General features: G+C 40.5%; 1 protein-coding gene across 1 annotated transcript in view; it reads left to right on the top strand.

Moving 5' to 3' along the window:
* Positions 1–15,726, top strand: part of DHTKD1 (dehydrogenase E1 and transketolase domain containing 1) — a 47,742-nt gene extending 32,016 nt beyond the window's left edge. The window contains exons 11-17 of the mRNA XM_038382805.2: positions 687–837; positions 5,086–5,192; positions 7,982–8,146; positions 9,006–9,088; positions 12,844–13,013; positions 13,899–13,984; positions 15,143–15,726. Coding sequence (XP_038238733.1) covers positions 687–837; positions 5,086–5,192; positions 7,982–8,146; positions 9,006–9,088; positions 12,844–13,013; positions 13,899–13,984; positions 15,143–15,244 — 864 coding nt within the window. The 3' untranslated portion in view covers positions 15,245–15,726. The remainder of the gene's footprint in view (positions 1–686; positions 838–5,085; positions 5,193–7,981; positions 8,147–9,005; positions 9,089–12,843; positions 13,014–13,898; positions 13,985–15,142) is intronic.

Here is a 15,726-nt window from a genome sequence, read left to right as displayed (position 1 = left end):
CTAACTAACTATACTAGCACAATCTGCAGCGAAGAAGGCGGACGCTGTGAGGGTTCAGTCTCGCTGCCATGGGCGGCAAGAAGGACCTGAGGAACGGTTGGGCCCATTTTGCCTTTTATGTCCTTGGGTGGTAGTGGGAGTAAAGAGGATATGTAGAATGCAGATGCTGCTGCAACAGACGCTACTGGCCAGAAGAATCCAATTTTATGCACACGGGGCATGTGCACATCAGGCGTTAAATCCATGTGGACAATCTCTTGGAGAGCCAAGGTTTACAGAATTCCAGTTCACTTCTCTAATAACTGAGATGGGTGGGTTTTTTGCCATAGAAGTGACTCTGCAGATAAAAAGAATTGTGGTCTGACTTACAGGGAGGAGGCCGATTAATTGTGTCAATTCAGCAACACATTCAACTCAAGCTCTTAGTTGGTTATTTTATTTCAGATAGTTGAGAGAGGGGTTCTGGGTTATTTTTTGGGGGGGGGGGAAGATCAGCTGTGGAAGTGAATGAGACTATGAAGTAGCCTTATAGCTCCCCTGCAACTTCTTTCACCCTCCCTCCCCCGAAAAAAGGTGATTGTGGAATGCCTCCCAAACATTCCTATCATAGACATGCTCTGATTCTGAAAAATAGTAAATTCAAACATCTTCTTTCACCCACCTATGTTTTCCAAATTCTTTGTTAGGTGAGCAATAGCCCCCTATCTGAAGAAGCTGTGCTTGGTTTTGAGTATGGAATGAGTATTGAAAGCCCCAAGTTACTGCCAATTTGGGAGGCCCAGTTTGGTGACTTCTTTAATGGAGCCCAGATAATATTTGACACTTTCATCTCTGGAGGTGAGTGGAACAAATTTATTAAAATAAAGCTATTTCTTATGTGTGTTACAGAAATTCCTTTTTAACTAAAAGACCCCATGCTCATGGCAAGTAATTCTGTATCTTAGATTTCTTATATGTAATACAATTTGGATAATCTGGCTATGGTACTTATATGGCCCCAATTACTGTTATATCTGAGCACCTCACAGTCTTTAATGTATTTACCCTCACAACACCCCTGTGAAGTAGGGCAGTACTATTTTCCCCATTTTACAGTTGGGGAACTGAGGCACAGAAAGACTAAATGACTTTGCCAAAGGTCAACTGGGAAGTCTATGGAAGAGCATGGACTTGAACCCAGGTCCCCAGAGACTCATGCTAAATCCCCAGCCATTGCATCATCCTTCCAATGCTACCAGGCTGTTGGGTTGGTGTTGTTTCTTTCCCCCCGTCCTTGGACTTTTTCACAGCATGTTCTAGTTCTTCTTCCTGAATGAACAGCAGTGTGTGATGATGGGATCCAACCATGGAGTCCCACATGCTGCTAAGCACTGTTCCTAGCTCTGGGTCACTTAGGGGTACCCCCAGGCACAGACTGTGACATTCTGCTCAGGACACCCAGAACTGTAAGCCGCTACTGCCTCAGCAAGTGAGAGCTTTGCTGCTGCTAACCTGCGTGTCTGCTCCCTGACACTCCAGCCTATCAGCCTTGCCAAACTCCTTAAGACTCTACCAGTCTAAACTTTGCCTTGAAGTTAATAGTGAACTTCAATTCCCAAGTTCCCCAGAGACATCATGCTGCAGGTTCCAGTCCCTCTCACTGGACACTCACAGCAAACTTAATTTCTGTCTCCAAAGAGACAGAGTACATACTAGCCTGTTTAGCTGAAGATTCCCACTTCACTTCAATATAACTGCCCTGAGATGGTTTATGGTAAAACTAAAAATAAGTTTGTTAACGAAGAACAGAGGCTTAAGTGATACTAAGTGTTACGGGGGCTTATTCCTTCACCCATTTACTTCCCTGGTTCTTCTCACATGAACAGAGAGCAACAATACCCGAAGTCCAAAGGTGCAAACATTTCGATGTTTATTGGGGTGAACTTCCAGCAAGCATGATTCCAATTTCCTTCCTTAGTGTCCCCCTTCCCAGCTCTGACACCACAGAGCCTGCCTGTGTCCCTGTTCCCTTCCCCCCCCCCCCCCAGCAAAACATGATTCCATTTCCCCACCCCCCTTGCTTCCTGATCTGACTATGTAGTAAAACTTGAGTTCTGCTTAGCTGTACCTTAACCTATCATTTTCCTGAAATTTAACTAACCAATCCTAACATATTGTAACATGATTATGTAACCAATTATATCCCACCACCTTAATTAGTTTACACCCAGCAAAATTAATTATACAGCAGACAGAAACAATCACAGAACCAGACAGAGACCAACCATGCAAATAAACAAAGCGAAGTGGGAACTATAATGACAAAACAATACAGAAGTGAGGATTTCACAACTACATCTATTGATAAGTGAGTTCTTGCCAGACAGGATGCTATCAAACTAAGTTTCCTTTTACATCTAGGCACTTCCCTTTCTCTGGAGGCGATAGGCATTATCAGGACAGGATTGTATTCCTGACGGCCCAAAAGCCCCTTATTTCAATGTGACTAGGTTGGAATGTGAGGAGGTGACCGGTCGCTTCCCAGCTTATGGCTGCTTCTGCTGCTTAGCCAGAGGCCTTAGCCTAAGAACAGGGCCTCAGACTGTCACAGTGAGAAAAGGCCTTATACAATCAGACAGTGATTTTGATTCTCTTTTGTACCTCTATAACCAGCTCAGTGATAAGAATACACCTAAATTCTTAGAGTACAGGCCTTTACAGACAGGCCTGAATATCTATATCCTAACACTAAGCAAGAGAAAAAGACAGGAATGGTTACAAGCAAAACAAAACATGCTTTCTAAGGATACAGTTTAATTTTAGCAAGTTACAATCTTTGCCTAAGCAGTTTTCTCACTTGCATAAAATTTCCGACATATCTAGCCTTCCTGGTCAGGGGATCCAACTTTTACAGGCCTACATGTCCCCTAAGTGATGGATCACTAAAGTGTGTTTTGTTTTGTTTTTCCCTCTCCCCTTTATATTACCCAAAATTCATTGTCTGTGCTCAAGAGCCCGGAAGGCTTCCGGGGGTGCAGGTTCTGTTCCCTGGCATGATCGCCAAACTGTTATCTTTGCTCCTTGTTAGCTTGATGGCTTTGTTAACCTTCTATATAAAAGTACTTTCATTGTCCTTTGCCTGTAGCCAAGCCAGTCAGACAGGTAGGTACAGGCCAGGTTTATGCACTACCTCCCAAACATATTTTAAGAACATATTTCCAGTACACATCTTTGTACGCAACCCTTATATGCTTCACACAATAATTTTTAGGACCACTGTGGAACTAGTTTACATATGATATGATACGTGACACCTTTTAGATACATATTATGACAAGTGTGTTGGGGGCAAAGAGCGTAACAAGCTTGCTATGGTGGGGCCTCTGCCAGTTGGCACTGAAGGGATAAAATGGTTATACAGACCCCATGTCTGACATCCTTCTTGAGCTGTAGGACCCCACAGACCTGCTATTTAGACTCTGGCCTTCCCGAGCCCCCAGGCTGCTTGGACCGATTGTCCCTCAAAGACCACCTGACTGTGGGAGCTCTGGTTGCTAGTTACCACTTTTCAGGGACAATGTGGCAGTAAAGCAAGGAAATACAGACTTAGCAAAAGGTTCCTTGCACGCGCACGCTTTTTAGAGGCACGAGTTATAGATCTATGGGAAAACCACCAACTCCTGAACACAGTCCTCCTTAGTTTGATCTTTGCCTCCTGTTGGAGTCTCTGGGTCGGATACAAGTCCTTAGAGGAGGCAAAGTCCATCCTGCCTCCACTCTTTCTGGGTCTTTAGCCTCTGGTGAGGAAAGGGCTTAGTTGGCTTAGAAAGCAAGCTGCCTTTTTAACCATCCCTGCCACCTCTGGGTCAGGTGGTCAAACAGAGAAACTGCAATTCCCTCAGCTGTATGCTTGGGAGTAGGGGGGGATTCCACCCCACCTACCCTTCTCTCTCCTGACAGGGTTCTGTGAAGAAAGAGCCCATTCAAGGTTAAAGGCTCTGCTGGCAGAAACCCCATTGTTGAAGTAGGGGAGAGTCCTTCATTGTTGATGGCCTGTGAATGCTCAGACACAGCTTTCCAAATCTAAGCTCTCCACTGTGTCAGATTCCTGCTACAAAATGGCTACATGACTGTTACCATTACAAATAGCATTGATAAAGCCAAATTGAATTTATAACCAGATGCAGATAGAGTGTGTGTGTTGATATATAATAATCTGTGTCCAGTTTATCTATATCTATTAGAGTTCAGTTTCTGTTTGAAAGAAGGAATTGTCAGAGTTGTAAATTGTTGTTCCAGCACACTACACTTAATCTGAGATGGTACTTTACTGACATAGTTCCCAGGAAACTGGCAAACTGAGAATAGGAAATGATCCTTAAGCAGGACAGTATTAGCGTACGCTCTGCTTTGGATGGACACATTTCAACAGTGGTAACTCGTTAAGAAATGACTTAACAGAGGTTAAATAGGTATAAAATTCTTAGCGCTGGTATTTTGATATAGAAGTCTCCAAATATTTTAAGACAGCATGCAGTGAATCACTTTTATTCAGTATGTTTTGTTGAACTTTACGTGTTCTTGATTTATTTATTTTTTTAGAGAGGCTTTTAATTGAACACCTGTGTAATCAGGATGACACTAGCTCACGAAAGCTTATGCTCTAATAAATTTGTTAGTCTCTAAGGTGCCACAAGTACTCCTTTTCTTTTTGTCCAATTAAGAGGATTCTACTTTAACTTTTTGGTGCAATTTTAAAACAAAATTTAGGATTTATAATTGAAACAGAGGGAATTAGCATCAGTACTACAGACTTAGAATCCTCCTCAGAACCCAGAGTCTCTGATTTACACACAGGCTTCAGTGTCCTCAGACTTTCAGATAATCAAAGTTGTACTCTGTCAGAATTTCAAACTGACGACTAAACTTCCACAGGAAGTTGCATAGTTTTGTTTAATTTAAAGATCATATCTTGCTAGATATTTTGTGTGTGTAAACCTTTGGGAGATGATTTGCATAGACTTACCAAGTAACTGTCTGTATAATGTTGACTTATGCTCTGTGTAACTCTTTTCTCTCTCCTCCCCCTGGATCCTGCTTCTTTAGGTGAAGCTAAGTGGCTTCTGCAGAGCGGGATAGTCATTCTTCTTCCCCATGGCTATGATGGTGCAGGCCCTGAACACTCTTCCTGCCGAATGGAACGTTTCTTACAGGTAGCTGGACGCACCTGCCTGTTTCTTACCCTCTGTCAATGCAGGTCAATGTCAGATGTTTCAGGAAGGCTGTTCTATTAAAAGTTGCTACATGGCCATAGCACTTGCCAGTCTAATTAAGCAGGGTAGATTGATTTAATTCGGGAAGCCTTGATATAAATCATTGATTTTAATCTTGTTTTGCATTTGTCCTTTTTATTTTCCAAAGAGAGTGTGATTCTCATTGATTGGTAACCATTAAAACATGTTTGTTTGCAACTAAATACAGCCTTTGCGCAAAATTTGATCCTTTTGATGCACCTATAGCTATACACAATTATTTAACTAATTGTATAGATTAATTTACATTTATTCAGATTATTAATTTTTTACATTTTTATTAGAAAATTCTTTTCTTGTTTCTTAGATTAATATTTTATTTTTTTGCAGTGTTCTTGTAGTTGTATTGGTCCCAGTATATTAGAGAGATGAGGGGTGTGTGTGGTCGTAATCTTTTATTGGACCAGTTTCTGCTGGTGAAATAGACATGTTTTAACGCTTACCCAGAGCTCTTCTTCAAAGCTTCTCTCTCAACAACAGAAATTGGTCCAATAAAAGAAATTGCCTCCCCCATCTTCTCTAATTTTTTTACATCTGACTTGTCAAGCTGGAATTGAGTTAAAAATGCATAAAAATAGCATGTAAAATTATTTTTCATTAAAGAAAACTATTCTTGTGTATCAGTACATTTTATGAAAAATGAGTTTATCGAAAATTTTTTAATTCAGAACACTTTCTGAATTAGGTTTTATTTTTTTAAAGGAATTACCTGTACTGAACTGATTGTTTCTGGTGGTCATGTTCTTCCAGATTTTAGAACTAGTCAACCTGATCCTCTTGAAGCTAGTTTTTATTCATAAATTGGTAGATGAAAACACACTTTTTTCAACTCCCAATTGATTTTTCAACTTTGGATGAACTAGTCGTTGACTTGAACTGAACTAGTCAAATGAAATAAAGAACATACTACCTTTGCACCTGAAGAAGATGCTAAAGTTGTCAAAAACTATAGTTTAGCACTTCAGGTGCAATAGCCAGAGACTTCCACAAGCTCAGTGGTTTGACTTTCTTTAAAATTTTGGCAGTAAACATGCATTGCTTGAATATTTTTTTATTCAATTTTAAATGATTTTAATAGATTATAGTAAGTTTAGGCCTTAATGTAGGTTGTCATCAGTTCAATTTTAATTTTAAACAGGTTTATTTTATTAAGAAAAAATTCATCTATTTTCATCCACTTTGAATTAAAGGCTTGGGGTTGATGTTAGGTCTCTGCAAGATCATATAACCTAGGTGGTTGCTTTGAAAAAGAAATGGCATGGATTGGGAGGAAGGGCGATTTATGTGTTTAAGGTGCAAGTCTGGAGATTGCAGTTCTATTCTAGGCTCTGAAACAAACTTTGTGTGTGATCTTAGATGAGCCATTTAACTGATCAGGAAACTGACTTTCAATGGGAACAACATTTACCTGCCATATAGGTGCGTTTTAAGGCTGAATTCACTAATATTTACAAAGGGGCGTTGGGATCCTCTATTGGAAAGCACTTGCATCGCTACAGACTAGAGACCAAATGGCTAGGAAGCAGTTCTGCAGAAAAGGACCTAGGAGTTACAGTGGATGAGAAGCTGGATATGAGTCAACTGTGTGCCCTTGTTGCCAAGAAGGCCAATGGCATTTGGGGCTGTATAAGTAGGGGCATTGCCAGCAGATCGAGGGACACGATTGTTCCCCTCTATTCGACATTGTTGAGGCCTCATCTTGAGTACTGTGCCCAGTTTTGGGCCTCACACTACAAGAAGGATGTGAAAAAATTGGAAAACGTCTAGCGGAGGGCAACAAAAATGATTAGGGGACTGGAACACATGACTTGTGAGGAGAGGCTGAGGGAACTGGGATTGTTTAGTCTGTGGAAGAGAAGAATGAGGGAGGATTTGATAGCTGCTTTCAACTACCTGAAAGGGGGGTTCCAAAGAGGATGGCTCTAGACTGTTCTCAGTGGTAGCAGATGACAGAACGAGGAGTAATGGTCTCAAGATGCAGTGGGGGAGGTTTAGGCTGGATATTAGGAAAAGCTTTTTCACTAGGAGGGTGGTGAAGCACTGGAAAGTTACCTAGGGAGGTGGTGGAATCTCCTTCCTTTGAGGTTTTTAAGATCAGGCTTGACAAAGCCCTGGCTGGGATGATTTAGTTGGGGATTGGTCCTGCTTTGAGCAGGGGATTGGACTAGATGACCTCCTTAGGTCCCTTCCAACCCTGATATTCTATGATTCAGAATTGCATATTATCATTTTGCCATTGTTGCGATCTTAAAAAAAAGTTGCATTATACATATTTTATTTTTAAAGGCTGTAACGCATCTTTTTGTGCAACTCCTTAAGTGCTTTACAAACTCACTAGGTGATTGCAGTGTGTGGATCTGGGATCAAATACAGAAGTTGTTTAAGAGCCCATTTATGCTCTTAAAAGCAATAGAATCAAGGGTCCTGGTTACATCACAGTTAAAGCTTCTGTAGTTTAGTTGAGATGTTAGCCATGTTTTATAAAAAAAAAAAAAAAAAAAAAAAAAGAGCGACTTCTTCATTTGTTTATCGCCTTTTCCTGTAAGTTGAGACTTTCAGCACATATTGGAGTGTATAATTGTTCCCTGCACAAACACTAGTGATTGTACCTCCATCATTTGTGCTATCTCAAGCATGTTTGATTGACAGCTTGCTTCTTGGTGAGGGATTATTTTGTTCTCCTTGCATAGATGTGTGACAGTGCAGAAGAGGGAGTTGATGGTGATAACGTGAACATGTCAGTTGTGCATCCAACCACGCCAGCACAGTATTTCCATTTGCTCCGTAGGCAGATGATCCGAAACTTCCGGAAACCTTTAATTGTTGCTTCTCCCAAAATGCTACTCAGATTTCCAGTAAGTAGAAACGCTCTCTGCTAGGGTTACGTTTAGTTTGGTTTTACCCTCTAAGACCTACTCTAAAACACACTGTAACACCAGTTTAACTAAGTGTGGTTTGCACCAGTTTAAACTGGTTCAAACTTCATGCATTGGCCTTCATAAACCTATTTAAACATGGCTTATATTGGTTTAGTTGGCACCTGTAAGCTTTGCCAGTGCAAGCTAAGCCCATATAAGAGTTTCACCCTGATATAAGTGTGTCCACACAGGTTTTTTCACCACATTGACACTACAGTGGTTTTCAAAAGGATTTTAGTTAAAATGGTATCTAATTTGACTTTCTCCACTTAAGTTTGCTTTTTCCATTTCACTCATCTTAAATATTGGGACTACATGGTGAGTTTCACTTCCCAGGTCTCATGCATTAGCAAAATGTTCTGCTGTGTTTTGGCAATCAGTGTTGGCAAAGCATGTGGGGTTTTTTGTTTGTTTTAATTCTTCCACCCTTTGCCCTTTCAAGAGAGTAGGAGGAAATCCTGGAAATTTATATTATAATACACATTGGATAACTCTTCATAATGGTTTCAGTATAATTTAATCTAAATCTGTGGGCTAAAATCTGTTTGACAATGTATTTTTCATCTTTTGGCATCAGCTGTTAATCAGTTTGATTGTAGTTATTGTTGTTAATGAATGTTATGCCAGGAAGCTCAGAATCCCCATAAACAACTGATTGACAGAGTTTTCTGATCAATAACCAGTAGTATAAGACTTGGGGGGGGTTTCTTTGGGATCATATTTTAATCATTATATAGTACATTGATTTTTAGATTTGAAAACCACAAGTTAAATATCTTTCTTTTTCTTCACTTAGGGGGCGGTGTCAAATTTTCAAGAAATGGCCCCAGGGACAACATTCAAGCCTGTAATTGGTGATTTGTCAGTGGATCCTAACAGGTAACTTGATTCTTGTTTCTAATGCTCACAGTTCCAAACAGCATATAAGCATAATTAGAACCGACTAGAGGGGATGCCATTTTAGATTTAATTTTGGTGAGTAGCGAGGACCTCATAGAAGAAATGGCTGTAGGGGACAATCTTGGCTCAAGTGATCATGAGCTAATTCAGTTCAAACTAAATGGAAGGATTAACAAAAATAAATCTGCAACTAGGGTTTTTGATTTCAAAAGGGCTGACTTTCAAAAATTAAGGCAATTAGTTAGGGAAGTGGATTGGACTGAAGAACTTATGGATCTAAAGGTAGAGGAGGCCTGGGATTACTTTAAATCAAAACTGCAGAAGCTATCGGAAGCCTGTATCCCAAGAAAGGGGAAAAAATTCATAGGCAGGAGTTGTAGACCAAGCTGGATGAGCAAGCATCTTAGAGAGGTGATTAAGAAGAAGCAGAAAGCATACAGGGAGTGGAAGATGGGAGGGATCAGCAAGGAAAGCTACCCAATTGAGGTCAGAACAGGTAGGGATAAAGTGAGACAGGCTAAAAGTCGAGTCGTGTTGGACCTTGCAAAGGGAATTAAAACCAATAGTAAAAGGTTCTATAGCCATATAAATAAGAAGAAAACTAAGAAGGAAGAAGTGGGGCCGCTTAACACTGAGGATGGAGTGGAGGTTAAAGATAATCTAGGCATGGCCCAATATCTAAACAAATACTTTGCCTCAGTCTTTAATAAGGCTAAAGAGGATCTTGGGGATAATGGTAGCATGACAAATGGGAAGGAGGATATAGAGGTAGATATTACCATATCAGAGGTAGAAGCGAAACTGAAACAGCTTAATGGGACTAAATCGGGGGCCCAGATAATCTTCATCCAAGAATATTAAAGGAATTGGCACCTGAAATTGCAAGCCCATTGGCAAGAATTTTTAATGACTCTCTAAACTCAGGAATAGTACCGAATGATTGGAGAATTGCTAATATAGTTCCTATTTTTAAGAAAGGGGAAAAAAAAAATGATCCAGGTAACTACAGGCCAGTTAGTTTGACATCTGTAGTATGCAAGGTCCTGGAAAAAATTTTGAAGGAGAAATTAGTTAAGGACATTGAAGTCAATGGTAAATGGGACAAAATACAACATGGTTTTACAAAAGGTAGATCGTGCCAAACCAACCTAATCTCCTTTTTTGAAAAGTAACAGATTTTTTAGATAAAGGAAATGCAGTGGATCTAATTTACCTAGATTTCAGTAAGGCATTTGATACCGTGCCACATGGGGAATTATTAGTTAAATTGGAGAAGATGGGGATCAATATGAACATCAAAAGGTGGATAAGGAATTGGTTAAAGGGGAGACTGCACCGGGTCCTACTGAAAGGCGAACTGTCAGGTTGGAGGGAGGTTACCAGTGGAGTTCCTCAGGGATCGGTTTTGGGACCAATCTTATTTAATCTTTTTATTACTGACCTTGGCACAAAAAGTGGGAGTGTGCTAATAAAGTTTGCAGATGATACAAAGCTGGGAGGTATTGCCAATTTGGAGAAGGATCGGGATATTATACAGGAGGATCTGGATGACCTTGTAAACTGGAGTAATAGTAATAGGATGAAATTTAATCGTGAGAAGTGTAAGGTTATGCATTTAGGGATTAATAACAAGAATTTTAGTTATAAGCTGGGGACGCATCAATTAGAAGTAACGGAAGAGGAGAAGGACCTTGGAGTATTGGTTGATCATAGGATGACTATGAGCTGCCAATGTGATATGGCTGTGAAAAAAGCTAATGCGGTTTTGGGATGCATCAGGAGAGGCATTTCCAGTAGGGATAAGGAGGTTTTAGTACCGTTATACAAGGCACTGGTGAGACCTCACCTAGAATACTGTGTGCAGTTCTGGTCTCCCATGTTTAAAAAAGGATGAATTCAAACTGGAGCAGGTACAGAGAAGGGCTACTAGGATGATCCGAGGAATGGAAAACTTGTCTTATGAAAGGAGACTTAAGGAGCTTGGCTTGTTTAGCCTAACTAAAAGAAGGTTGAGGGGAGATATGATTGCTCTCTATAAATATATCAGAGGGATAAATACAGGAGAGGGAGAGGAATTATTTCAGCTCAGCACCAATGTGGACACAAGAACAAATGGGTATAAACTGGCCACCAGGAAGTTTAGACTTGAAATCAGACGAAGGTTTTTAACCATCAGAGGAGTGAAGTTTTGGAATAGCCTTCCAAGGGAAGCAGTGGGGGCAAAAGATCTATCTGGCTTTAAGATTCTACTCGATAACTTTATGGAGGAGATGGTATGATGGGATAATGGGATTTTGGTAAGTAACTGATCTTTAAATATTCAGGGTAAATAGGCCAAATCCCCTGAGATGGGATATTAGATGGATGGGATCTGAGTTACTATAGAAAATTCTTTCCTGGGTATCTGGCTGGTGAATCTTGCCCATATGCTCAGGGATTAGCTGATCGCCATATTTGGGGTCGGGAAGGAATTTTCCTCCAGGGCAGATTGGAGAGGCCCTGGAGGTTTTTCGCCTTCCTCTGTAGCATGGGGCATGGTTGACTTGAGGGAGGCTTCTCTGCTCCTTGAAGTCTTTGAACCATGATTTAAGGACTTCAATAGCTCAGACATGGGTGAGGTTTTTCATAGGAGTGGGTGGGTGAGATTCTGTGGCCTGCGCTGTGCAGGAGGTTTGACTAGATGATCAGAATGGTCCCTTCTGACCTTAGTATCTATGAATAATTGGCTGTAAAAACCAGTTTTTTTCCTTGAAAATTAATTTCTGAGAATTTTATGAAGAAAAAATAAACAGGATCAGTAGGAGACCTAAGATAGAATTAGAATTATAGGTCCTTTTAGTCTCTTGTCACCTCTGTAAAACTTATTCCACTATTTCATTAGTTAGCCTGGATTTACACCCCTATAAATGAGAACCGAATTAAGCCTGAAGGTTTTGCACTGCACATAAAGGAGATTGATCTAATCTTTTAGGAAATGTGATCTCTGCATAGTTGGTGGGCATATCTTACACCACCAGAAACTTCAGCACAACTGACAGTTGGTAAAGAAGTCCCAGGAATGAAACAGCAGGAGTGGGTAGGATATAGTCATTGAGGCCTGAGCTCAGGTGCATTCAGAGAGGTTGAGTTTGGTGGTTTATCTTGCTTCTGTCTGTAGTGTGCTTAACACAGACCAGTGCTGATCATTCATAAACAAATGAATCCCCCACTCTGCTGCTGTAGAGATGAAAACTATGGCTGGAGCAGAGAATTATATTTCAAAAGTATGTTGTGTGTCTTTCCCTTCCTTGGGTAGGAATAGCAAGAGCCCTGTTTGGATAAGCTTCTGTCTGTGGTACTTATCTGGCTACTATCACTGTAGAATCTGAATGACTCTGCATCTTCAATGTATTTATCCTCAACACCCCAATAAGTTAGGAAAGTACTACTATCCATATTTAACAGGTGGGAAATGGAGGCACAGAGAGACTAAGTAACTTTCCCAAGTCTGGGGCGGAGCAGGGAGTTGATCCAAGACTGGGAACTTAATAATGGAACAGTCCTTCCTCTTCTGCCCTCTTTCTTTTGATCTTATAGTCAGCACTTTGGCCTTGTCCGGTTTTCTCTTTTTAAAAGAAAAAGCTAAAAGTTTAGAATTTAATATAGAACAAGTGGTTGTGTAGGGTCTTCTTTTTTTTTTTTTTTTTTTTAAATGCTGTTCTTGAAAACACTTCTTCAATTTTTCTGCCTTTTAGCGTCAACCGAGTAGTGCTGTGTTCTGGCAAGCATTACTATGCTTTGGTGAAACAGAGAGAGACACTAGTAGAGAATAAGCACACCACTGCTATCGTCAGACTAGAAGAACTGTGTCCTTTCCCCCTGGAAGCTCTACAGCAAGAGATGAACAAATACAGAAATGCCAACGGTCAGGCAGATCTTTATACTTTGTATTTAACCTCTTTTTTTAAAGTATTGAAATAAATCCATGGCCATCTAGGAACTCCACTTGTTGCTGCTCCACATTGTTCTTTCCTTTTAGGATTAAAACGTCTAGATTTGGTTTGGTTTTGTTGTCCGTCCCGCCCCCAATACAACTTCAGATCTGCTGCTTTAGGAACACAAGTCCTTATCACTTGCACCATAGGGGAATATACTAGTGTGGAACTTATGATGCAGATAAGTAGTTCTGAATCTATCCAGCGGATGGGCGTGGTAAATTTACAGGTTGTTAGTAGTACAAATTGAGTTTGTATTATAGTAGAACTTGGGAGCCCAATTGACGCTGGGTTTTCATTGTGCTAGGCCCTGTACAAACAGAGTAAGAGACAATCCTTGCCCTAAAGAGCTTATTGATACAATGGTTTAATTTTACAACAATGCGTTTAAACAAATATTGCAGATCAGTTAATTGGTGTTTTTTCCTATTGATCACCACTGATGGATCCCTTGGCCTTGAGGGAGGGATAGCCTTCAAAGCACATGGAAGTGAGGGAGTGTCCTCTGTAATGAAAGGATTTGGAGGTAGAGGAACCAAAAAAGGGAAGAATAATTTGATCTTAAAATATGAATTTTTATCCATTTATTTTCACCCCTGGTGGCAGTATTGTGTAGTAACAAAGTCCAGTCTAGTAATCCTCAGACTGAAGGGTGGTGCCTTTGCTGTGATAGCAGGACCATTGTAGATGGAGTAGGAATATATAGCGAAGAGAACTAGCTTAGAGACTCATTAGTACCTGTTTCTGGATTCAGTGGGAAGGTCAATTGGTGTATATGGAATATACAAACACATGGCATCTTATCTTTCCTACAGATTTTATTTGGAGTCAGGAGGAGCCACAGAACATGGGTCCCTGGGCCTTTGTCTCACCAAGGTTTGAGAAGCAGTTGGCATGTAAGGTAAGGTTTACAGTCATCTTTTTAAATTGATGTCTGAGTCTTTAGATACTATATATATTTTGCTACCGGGAATTACTAGTAATTAGTTTAATGTTCATAAACATAAAAACCCTCAAATGAGTGTTATATTCCAACTTAAGCTATTATATATGTTAGAGTAGTATCTACTGGTCACAGCCAGAATTGGGGCCCTGTTGTGTGACATGCTCCACAAACAGATAGAAACCCTGCCCCAAAGAGTTCACAATATAAATAGACAAGATAAACAGGCCCCAAGTTGGGGCATAGGCACCTAATTCCATGGCTGTGGATCCCAAGTGGAGATATAGATGCCTCCTTTCAGCTCAGATGCCTTAGTCCCTTTCTGGCATGGGACATCAGGCTACCTCACTCTCCTCAGTGTTTCCTACTGGCTAGCTTAGGCAGCTGCCTGCTCAAAGTGCTGGCTTCTGTGAAGCCCTTTCTTAGGCATCCTATCTCTTGTCATAGATTGTATAGGGAGTGTGGGCACCTACTCAGGGTACAAAGTCCACAAGGTGGCAGGGGAGCCTCAAGGTTAGGCACTGCAGTGCCAGAATCCCTTTAAGGATCTATCCCTAAGTGCCTTTCCCAAGGTCTCACAGCCAGTCAGAAGGAGAGCCAGGACTAGAATGCATATCTCCAGAATCCCAGTCTAGGGTCCTATTCAGTGAGCCACACTCTCCTTAATGGTCTGAAACCTAGCTCTTTAGGAGATTACCTCTCCCCTTATGTCCCCTTGTGGTGGTTAAGTTCTGCTGAGGCACTTTTGCTCTCATTCTTGGAACTGAATTTTTTGTGACCTTATGGGTCCTCCATGGTGAAATCTCCTTTGGGTGGACTGTCACCATGAATATTTTGGTCTTGGGGGGCATTGTTTACTCAGGCAATCATCCCATTGTTGAGTTAGGGTGAAGCAGATACTTTTTGATTAGTAAACGTACAGCAGTAGCTTCCTGAATCATGTATATGTGGGACTCAAGGATCCAGTTTGTGTTTCATTTATTTTGAGGCATTCAAATGCCATGGTGATAATGGCATAGAATCATGTTAAATAAATGAGTAAAATCAATCTTAATAAGACATCCGTCTAAATCACTATTTTTTCCCTCCTCCCCCCCCTTTGAACTTTAATTGCAGCTCCATCTTGTGAGTAGACCTCCCTTACCAGCCCCAGCAGTGGGCATTGGAACACTACACCAGCAGCAACAGGAAGACCTCCTTGCCAAAACTTTTGTCTAAGACCTTTCTACGTGGAAACCAGTTTCTTATAATATTTGTAAACACCTTACAAGGAAAACCCCTTGGCCTTTTCATCCTAAAAACGAAGAACAAATCAGGAACTGTTCTGGAAAGAGCTGACAGTTTTTTTTGTTGTTGTTTTTTTTAAATGTATGGATGCAACAAAACCCGTGATGACCTCAGCCTATGTGTATTATGCAGAGGATAATTCTCACTGTCCTTTTTGTATTTTTTTTCATTATATAAAAACAAATCTGCAGTGAGATCAGTCAGTTAACTAGGAGATCAAATGTTTAATTTATAAAGCATTATCCCACATAGCAGTACAAATCCATAGTTCTTTGGTATTGTTCATTTGTGGGAACAGTTTTCCCTTGACTTTAAATTTAGATTTTTAAACCTCAGTGGATGTTTAAGAATTGAGTAATGCCTTCAACTATGGCATTTCTATAACAATAAAGCGTTTTTTGTTGAGAACCAGG

Source organism: Dermochelys coriacea, chromosome 1, assembly GCF_009764565.3.
Source record: "Dermochelys coriacea isolate rDerCor1 chromosome 1, rDerCor1.pri.v4, whole genome shotgun sequence".
Lineage (NCBI taxonomy): Eukaryota > Metazoa > Chordata > Testudines > Dermochelyidae > Dermochelys > Dermochelys coriacea.
Note: the sequence above shows the minus strand (reverse complement) of the source record. Positions and strands in the feature narration are given on the sequence as shown.